The sequence below is a fragment of the Poromitra crassiceps genome, assembly GCF_964638095.1.
Source record: "Poromitra crassiceps genome assembly, chromosome: 27".
Classification (NCBI taxonomy): Eukaryota; Metazoa; Chordata; class Actinopteri; order Beryciformes; family Melamphaidae; genus Poromitra; species Poromitra crassiceps.
Genome location: NC_139650.1, coordinates 1846104 through 1856103, shown reverse-complemented (window position 1 = coordinate 1856103; position 10000 = coordinate 1846104). Strand labels below are relative to the sequence as shown.

Here is a 10000-nt window from a genome sequence, read left to right as displayed (position 1 = left end):
TTTCTCCCCACTTGTACTTGTCCAATTCCCCCTGCTGTCGCGCTCGTTGCTCCGCCCCTTTTTGCTGATCTGGGGAGAGTTGTAGACTAGCACATCCTTCCTCCGATACATGTGCAGTCGCCCAGCCGCTTCTTTTCACCTGACGGCGAGGGGTTTCACCAGCAGTACGTAGCACCTCCCCCCCAAATCTCCTCCCACACCCCCGACCGACCAGAGGAGGCACTAGTGCAGCGACCAGGACCAGATACGGCCAATTGTGTCTGTAGGAGCCGGAAGTAGCGCTGCCGGGAATTGAACCCGCGGTCTCCGCGGTGGTAGGCGAGTGCTTTTACCTACCCAGACACCCTCTGCTTTACCTGTCTTATCTCAATGCCGTAAGATGCATCTTAGTAATATGTCGCTCTCTATCTTCAGCATGTAGAAAAGATCTAAGAGGGGATGTGATGACTGCTGTCTTTCAGAAGGCACACACACACACACACACACACACACACACACAGAAGGCACACACACACACAGAAGGCACACAAAGCAGAATAAGAGCTGGCTTTTGTTCGCATCTTCATTTTATTGACATGCGGAGCTCAGCACCTGTTCAGCGCCGGAGATCTTCTTCTCACGTAACATAGTTAACTATTTACTCATGACCTACATAGCACACAGAAATAAACCACACTGAATAACTTATGATTGCATGCACAGTCACTCTCTCACACGCACACACACACACACACACACACACACACACACGCACACACACACACTCTTTCTGCTGTCATGCAGAGGCACGAGACGAGAGTTTGTGCAGGACGGAGCGTCTGAGGAAATGTGTTTCATTATTCAAGTCAGTTCATGTTGGTTCCTCTCCAGAGCTGCCCGCCTGCTTTGGGTTTGTGTCACATTCCTGCTGTCCTGCCACAGCTGTAGCTGGGGACAAGCCGGCCTGTCACTTGTGTTGTGACACCACGACGACTTGTCACATCTCACTCGTCAGCCATCTGGCAGCATGTCACCTCATGTCACGGTGTTGTGCTTCCTGTCCAGGACACACGCACCGCACGCAGAGAGACACCGCTCTCCGGCTTCACAGGTGGATCTGTGCCAGACGGTGTCGTTAAACGACAGAACGCACTACAGCAGACTAGGGCTGTGAATCTTCACTGGCCTCACGATTCGATTCGATTACGATTCAGAGGGCTACGATTCGATTCGAGTGCGATTATCGATGCATCTCGATGCCTCTTAAATCAATGCATCACTTTTTTCCGCAATACATGATTTATTTTTTCTCACTTTCTTTTTTCTCACTGTGTGGCTACTTTTAAAATAAAAGTGCATTTGGAATTGCATTGTATTATGATCCATCATTAAAATAAACAACTGCATGTACTTCCATTATATTTTATTTGATTATTATTATTTATTTATTTTATTATTATTTATTTTTTTAATAATCGATTTTTGACATTTGTGAATCGATGCAGAATCGTGCACGTCCGCATCGCGATGCATCTTATAATCGATTATTTTTGACACCCCTACAGCAGACGCACGCTCATTAGGTGGGGTGGGGGCGGGGCGGGGCGGGGCGGAGGGGGGGGGGGGGGGGGGGGCGAAGAAGAAATCACAAAGGCTGATTGGAGGAAGTCGGAGGAAAAGCGAAAAGGAAGATGGAGGAGAGAAGAAGCGCAGCTCCGTTTGGTTTGCATGTGGCGGTGCTGACGTGAGAGGGAGGGAGGGAGGGAGGGAGAGCAGGAGAGTATAAATAGCTGTTATATAACATGGCTTTGTTGATGCCAAGTGGCAGAACGGAAGGAGAGAAGGGAAAGCGCTGTGACCTTGTTTTCTGTCCGCCCCCACCTCCATTCCACTCGGGGTTTGTCTCCATGGATACAGACAGACAGGCTCTGTGTTGACTCAACACTACAGGGGGGCCCCTGAGATGCACCCCTCCCTCTCTCCTCTTTCTCCTTCATCCCTCTCTCCCTCCCTCTCTCTCTCTCTCTCTCTCTCTCGCCATCACTCCATCCTCCGCTCGGCCACCGCGTGTGACTTCATCCCTCTCACGTCCGTGCGTTTGACGTTCTGTCAAAACACAGACGGCTTCTGTGATGTGGCAGCACAGATTTTGGCACTCGGGTGTGAAAGAGCCAGCGCTCAAAACACCATCAGAATCAGAAGTATTTTATTTTGGCTAAAGTATGATTTTATTTGATTTTATTTTATTTGGTGAGTGTCAACATACACAGGGTACAGATACAAGGACAGACAATCACCGAGTATGTTTGTATGTTTGCACATACAAGGGAATTGACTTGGTGTGGTTGTTGCTGAAGTTACTGTACATGAGATACATACTGTAGGCAGCACAATGAGTACGAATAAATGTACAACATATGTATTAATAAATGTACAAGATATCGTTCAAATTTGGCAAAAGTACAGTTAGCAAAATTTTTGCAAATTTAACAAAATATATACTCCACGATATCAAGAGAAATAGCAGGATATTAACAGGTTATAAGCATGAATTGCTTTGTATTGCACATGTTAAAGTGTATGGGGAGGAGGTGGAAGATGCAGGAGCATCAGTGCAGGAGGAGCACAGTGCATCGTTTGTTTGTTTGGTTAGATGTGAAAGTTTAGGTTTTCTCTTCTGATTCATTTAGTCAGGATCATCTCACCACACGTAGCTGCAACCTCACAAACATCTCTCAAGAAGCCATCGAAGCGAAGAAGCTTATCGGACTGTACATGTTGTTTAATGACTCACTCACTCTCCTAGGCTCACCTCAGTTCTTAGAAACAGGGTGGATACCAACTGAGACTCTTTCGGTCTTGCTAGCTGGTGTCTGGCAACTTCCCTCCCCCATTGGTTAAACTACTTCACAGACCTACACGATATTATCTTGAGCATCAATCAGTCACACCACAAACGGACTTCTCGTTAGCGCAGTGAAATGGAATAGATCAACTAACCCTGGTCCATAAGAAGAAATAGCTCTGCCAGCATGGTGCTAGTCCCTGCAGCCCTGCACCGCAGGCCCCATTACAGAGTGCTATTAAAGGCAGCAGCTCTAACAGGGGATATCCTGGGGATGAGAGCTGCCGCATTTTATAAAACTACAGGGAGTGGAAAAATGAAGGTGATTACATAAGAAGAAGAAGAAGCAGGAGGCAGGCAGGCAGGCAGGCAGGCAGGCAGGCAGGCAGGCAGGCAGGCAGGCAGACAGGCAGGCAGACAGGCAGGCAGGCAGGCAGGCAGGCAGGCGCAGAGTTGGGGAAAGGATCCACTGTATCGCAGGGCATGTGGGATATGTGGGCGTGTCCTCTCAAAATGGGCATGTGCCTATGCCTGAGGCAGCTGACCCAAGTTTTGTTATTGTAAAGTAAGTGTGTGTGTGTGTGTGTGTGTGTGTGTGTGTGTGTGTGTGTGTGTGTGTGTGTGTGCGCGCACGTGTGTGTGTGTGCACGTGTGTGTGTGTGTGTGTGCACGTGTGTGTGTGCACGTGTGTGCACGTGTGTGTGTGTGTGAGAGAGAGAGACATGGGGCGTATTAGCGTATGTGCTCCCGAGCTTGTGTGTGCATGTACTGTGTGTGTGTGTGTGCCTGTGTGTGTTATGTAAGAGGTTCAGCGGGGTGGGAGGAGGGGCGTTTGGGAGGTGGAGGGGGGGTGGAGTGGCTAATGGCGAGCACTGCTGTCTCTGTTTGGATCAGTCTAGTGTGTGTGTGTGTGTGTGTGTGTGTGTGTGTGTGTATATGTGTATGTGCTGGCACGCGTGTGTGTGTGTGTGCTGGCACGTACAGTATGCGTGCGTGTGTGTATGTGTGTGTGTGTGTATACGTGCTGGCACGTATGCGTGTGTGTGTGTTATCCTGGCCCTGCGCCTCATGCTTCACCCTCTGTGCCTCCTCTTCCTCACCCCACCTCACCCATTCCAAATTCCCTGCCGGGCCCGGGCCCCCCCGCCCCGCCCACGCTGTAGCAGTGTGATGGAGGACAGTGTTACGTGAGCAGAGAGAGAGACCAGACCGCTGGCATGCTGCAAGTAGTGAGCTGTGAGTGGGTTGCCAGGCGGTGCAGCTAATCCCCCCTTCTGCACTATGCACTCTGTCATCAGGTTATTTATTGCACGATGGCCTGGCCGCGCGGGGAGCTCTCCCTCCCCTCTCTGCCATCTCCTGCTCCCTGGCTGTTGGCAGGGTGCGCGAGGAGCTCTCCCTCCCCTCTCTGCCATCTCCTGGTCCCTGGCTGTTGGCAGGGTGCGCGGGGAGCTCTCCCTCCCCTCTCTGCCATCTCCTGGTCCCTGGCTGTTGGCAGGGTGCGCGAGGAGCTCTCCCTCCCCTCGCTACCATCTCCTGGTCCCTGGCTGTTGGCAGGGTGCGCGGGGAGCTCTCCCTCCCCTCTCTGCTATCTCCTGGTCCCTGGCTGTTGGCAGGGTGCGCGGGGAGCTCTCCCTCCCCTCTCTGCCATCTCCTGGTCCCTGGCTGTTGGCAGGGTGCGCGGGGAGCTCTCCCTCCCCTCTCTGCCATCTCCTGGTCCCTGGCTGTTGGCAGGGTGCGCGGGGAGCTCTCCCTCCCCTCTCTGCTATCTCCTGGTCCCTGACTGTGTTGGCAGGGTGCGCGGGGAGCTCTCCCTCCCCTCGCTGCTATCTCCTGGTCCCTGGCTGTTGGCAGGGTGCGCGGGGAGCTCTCCCTCCCCTCGCTGCTATCTCCTGGTCCCTGACTGTGTTGGCAGGGTGCGCGGGGAGCTCTCCCTCCCCTCGCTGCCATCTCCTGGTCCCTGGCTGTTGACAGGGTGCGCGGGGAGCTCTCCCTCCCCTCGCTGCCATCTCCTGGTCCCTGGCTGTTGGCAGGGTGCGCGGGGAGCTCTCCCTCCCCTCGCTGCCATCTCCTGGTCCCTGGCTGTTGGCAGGGTGCGCGGGGAGCTCTCCCTCCCCTCGCTGCCATCTCTTGGTCCCTGGCTGTTGCCGTGGTTGGCATTGTTTCCCTGGCTTTGAGAGCTGCCGAGGCTAACGCTGCACTAGCCTCTGCATACACACTGTGTTTGTATGTTATAAGGTGTTATCGTTTTACCCCGGTGGTTTGCTGTTAAATTGTGGCCTGACTGAAAAGTTGTAGCGGTGCGCTTTAACATTTTCACTTCCAATACACATAAACCTCTTAGTACAAAACACTGCATTCAGAAAATGTGGCCAGAGAAGGAAAAGAACATCGCTTCTTTTGTCCATTATGCTTAGATTTTTCCTATTTGCTTATTTGTTCCCTCCACTCGTTCAGTTTGACGTCTAACCGGGAAAAGCTGCCGGTTATGTAACAAGCTTTCAAAACTGGCCTAGAAAGTGTCCGATAACATTCTCTCCCCCCCGTCGCTAGCTGTCATTTCTGAGCTCACTATCATCTGCTTTCTTCTCCTCCTTCATACTTCCCAGTTCCCGCTTTCCTGCTTTGTCTTTTTCCTGGCCTGCCCCCCCCCACCACCACCGCCCCATCTCTCTTGATCTCTCTGTGTTAAGTAGGCCAGGCTTGTCCCTGCCGTGTCGTTTTTCACCTCAGCAACGTGGTGGTCGGTGGGGCTGGTTCTGATGGTCCAGGCCGTCCCCTCTGTATATATATGCTGTTACATAATCCAAACAAAAGCCCGGTGGGTTACTGGGACATGGTGTATGCATTGCCCTCGCGGGCTAGGACATGTCCTAATTCCAGTGTTGGGCAAGTTACTTTCAAAATGTAATATACTACATATTACTAGTTACTCTCATTTGAAAGTAATAAGTTACTTTACAATATTACTGTCTGTTTAGAGTAACTCGTTACTTATTACACTACTTTTGCATTACTTTTACCAAAACAACAGCAGCAGCAGAATGACATCGCTGCCCCGGAACCATCTCGAAAAATAATGTCATCCGCCTTGAAGTCAGTGTAAACAATCCAAAATTCTAAATGTTATTCTTTTCCTTTGTTATTGTCATCTGTACTGGTTATTTGCATAAAAACAGACAATTTGATTAGGACACGATTGTATCTTTTTATGTGCCTTGATTAAAGAAAATTTTACTCAATTTGTAACTTGAGTTACTTGACAAAGTAACTGGTATGATATTACTGAAATCCTAAAAGTAATAAGTTATATTACTAAGTTATTGCTAAAAGTAATATATTACATGTAATATGTTACTTTTGTAATGAGTTACCCCCAACACTGCCTAATTCAGCTTGACCCGATTCTGCAGCACTAGTGTTCATACTGAGACGCCCGGCCGCTCCACCGTAAACCACCGTCCTCCTCATCGTCCTTTACTCTGACCGTAAATCCAAACTCTGTTCACTCTGGTTATGTAAGGCTTTTTTCAGTGTCCATCCAAGACCATTTGGTTTGAATGATGCTTTCCTTTTGAGTGTTTTTAGCCCAGAGAGATGTGAAATAACATGAAGGTCAGGCGGCAGACAATTCCTTTTGTCCAATTTGACGTGCTAAATGATACCTACAGTATCTTAGGTCATTAGTTGGGTTTCCATCCAAAGATGATCCAAAAGGATCCAAAAATGTAATCGAATTTTCAGAAAGTTGGCAAAAGAAAATGCGAAATTTAATGCGAGTTTCCATCTGTTGCTATTATGCGAATTATAGAGCTGTCAATCACCTGGTGTTTGAGGTTGTCTGCCTCTGCTGCTCTGCTGCTAGACCTGATACATGAAGGCAGCCAGCGACCAAGTTCTATCAAACACATCTACTTTATTTATCTAAAGTTTCTTGATGATCTATAAAGGTACATAGACCATAAGATGCAATTTCTGGATTACCAGGCGCTACTCTTCAAGCATAACGTTATAATCCACGGAGCACTTCTAGAAGTGAGTCGCATTAACATTAATCCCAGTCTTCTCTTTAAACACAGCACGGCCATCTAAACATTTTACTGCCTATTTACCATTATTTACCTAAGATTCGCTTCATCTGTTTCCACTGCATTTATCGCATTACCATTTATCGATACGGCCAACTTTTCCACCTCCCTCAAGCGTGAACACTTAAATATAGGCCTATAAAGCGATATTTAGAGGTTTTTTCACATTTTGCAGCATTTCTACTCAGTTTTTTATGCGCAAATTGAAAATTCACATAAAACCGGATTACAAATTTAAATGGAGGAATTAGTAGCCTACATCAGATGGGAAGACTGGTCAGTTTAGGCCATACCCATGTTCATTCTTGAGGGCTACTGTTCAAGCATCTTCTGCCCCCACTCCACTGCTCTGTGAAAATATTAGCATTAGCATTAGCAAATAAACTCTTGATTATGTAATATACTTTGGTCATCCGTACAAGTGATTTCCTGCAAATACTTCTCAAACATACATTCCCTTTTGCATTAGAGCTTACCATTTTATAACGAGATCAATGATCTCTTTCCACTCTTCTCGTCCTGTGCGTCCAGCGTTCCTTCTATTGCCGCCTGACCGAGGACAAGAAATCGGAGAAGTTCTTCCGGGTCTTCTATGACCGTATGAAGCTGGCCCAGCTGGAGATCAAAGCCACGGTGACGGTCAACACCAGCGACCTGGGCAACAGGAAGAGAGACGACGACCCCCAGGACAAAGACATGCCCGTCCGCAAGAAAGGTCAGAGGTCACCGCATGTTAAGCCCAAAAGATGCTTTGGCATGCTTTTCATCTGTCACCTAGAGATTTCACATTCGTTTTCAAATACAGAGAAGTGTCATATCGTGGTCACAACAGGGTCTGTAAGCTGTCATATTTATTACTGTCTTGTCTCATTTAACAGCTAGCATCCAGAAATAGAATGTGATGCTCTGAACACCGTGTTGGCTGTTCCTCTCTGTGTTAGCGGAGTTAGCGTGTCCGCTTGTCGGCTTGTTCTTCTCTGTCCCGACTCTCTGTGTGTTACCGGGCCCGCGTTCACAGGTGCGTTAAATCATCAATAAGGAAGCGCTGCAAAACACGCCGGCAGGAAATGACGTCACACGCCAGGAATCATGGGAGATGCAATTCTTTATCTCCCAGACAGCAAACATAATACTGTAAATAGAATATTACCAAGAGAGCATATTGCTGCTGTCTTATAAATCAGCTCCATAAAAACTGATAGAGGGGGGGGAATAAAGGCAAAGTGGACGCCAACTGGATACCGTAACGGTAGATAGGGGATTTCTGATTGAATGTTTCTTTGGGATTTGACTGTAATCGTAGTCCTCCTGCGTGCCTGCCTGTGTTTGTAATAGCCAGAGACGCAGCAGTGGTCATGACAGAGGATGTGAGAGAGCAGCTGCTAGAGGCCTCCTCTGCCACCAAGAAGGCCTTCAACTCTTACCGGCGTGAAGCAGACCCCGAGGACCACCTGTCCTCCGCCGACGGCCAGCCCAGCGCCGGGGACAAGAACCAGGACGAGGGGGAGATGAGCTTCATCATCATCATCATGCAGCCCATCCTCCGCTTCCTCCAGCTCCTCTGTGAGAATCACAACCGTGACCTCCAGGTGGGTCAGAAGAACCAGCCCAGCCCAACACGCTGCTAGATCTCATTCATTATTTTTGTAGTTTGGCAAAAGATAATGACTTTCAGGTCCAGTACATGTAGAAGTGTTTATTGTTAATCGCTGCCGTTCAGGTTTCTGTCTCGTCTTAAAGAAGTCGTTTCTGCCAAAATGAAAATTCAGCCATTAGCGGCTCGCCCACCCCTCTCCCACACTTTTGGCGTGGGTCCAAAAGTCCATTCATTATCTCCTGCATTTCCCTCAATGACTTTGCTTTGTTTTTAGAACGCGCCAACAGTCGTGTGCCTGGTGGCACGTGGACCGCACTGCGCTCTGGCACAAGTCTGAAAAGTGTTTACAACTGGCCAGTGGAGGTCTTGGTGCTGGTGCATTCCTATAGGGCTGTCACTGCTGTCAACTTTCAACACATTTCAAATGACACGCAAGTTGTGCAAATATATTTGAATTTCTTTTTACACATTTTGAAATCTAACGGGTCATTACAGTTCAAATTGCAGGTGAACACGTTGATTGTTCACCTGCACAATCTTTTCATACACTTGTGTCCTTTCGTTTGTTCTTGATTTTACTATGTGCAAATAAATAAATAAAAAATATACTTTTCTTGCGATCAAATTACTGTAGAGGCTCACTCACTCTGGTTTTCATACCAACTTCAGTGGCATTTTGACTGACAGAGGAGTGAGTTAATGACTGAATTTTCATTTTTGTATGAACTTTTATTTTAATGACGTGTCTTTGCTTTTGACCTTGATTGGTTGATTGGTCACAGTGTATGTCTGCTGCCAGTGCTGCCCTCCCCGCCTAACCCGACCATTTGTATCTTCTCAGAACTTCCTACGTTGCCAGAACAATAAGAACAACTACAACCTGGTGTGTGAAACTCTGCAATTCTTAGACTGTATCTGTGGCAGCACCACAGGGGGTCTGGGTCTCCTGGGGCTGTACATCAATGAGAAAAATGTGGCCCTCATCAACCAAACTGTGGAGAGTCTAACAGAGTACTGCCAAGGGCCCTGCCATGAGAACCAGGTATGCTAGACACATGAAACCACCACGAGTAAGGCCACTGTGTACTAAGGCGCTGTTGGTCATGCCTATTCCAATCCCTTTACAGAATTGCATTGCCACTCATGAGTCCAATGGCATCGATATCATTATCGCCCTGATCCTTAACGACATCAACCCGCTTGGGAAAAAGCGGATGGACCTGGTGTTGGAGCTCAAGGTGAGTTGGCTGGGCTGGGTATGTGGACTGGAGGAAACATGGTAGGCTAACTTTGGGTTTGGGTCCGAGTCCACTTTGGGTTTGGGTCCGAGTCCACTTTGGGTTTGGGTCCGAGTCCACACAGTGTGGCTTTGCAACAGTGTCGTATCCCTTCACTGCAGGCTAGAATATCACAAACAGACTACTGGTGTAAGAGCTGGACATTGATTCATCTCAGCTAAGCTAGCCCTTGTGCCAAAACAAATATCTGCAG

The 10000-nt window shown here is 48.4% G+C and overlaps 1 protein-coding gene across 1 annotated transcript in view; it reads left to right on the top strand.

The window, feature by feature from the left end:
* LOC310799315 (inositol 1,4,5-trisphosphate-gated calcium channel ITPR1-like) overlaps nucleotides 1–10000 on the top strand; it is a 150111-nt gene that overhangs the window by 107259 nt on the left and 32852 nt on the right. The window contains exons 43-46 of the mRNA XM_083661913.1: nucleotides 7444–7627; nucleotides 8248–8501; nucleotides 9351–9551; nucleotides 9637–9747. Of these exons, the coding sequence (XP_083518039.1) occupies nucleotides 7444–7627; nucleotides 8248–8501; nucleotides 9351–9551; nucleotides 9637–9747 (750 nt within the window). The remainder of the gene's footprint in view (nucleotides 1–7443; nucleotides 7628–8247; nucleotides 8502–9350; nucleotides 9552–9636; nucleotides 9748–10000) is intronic.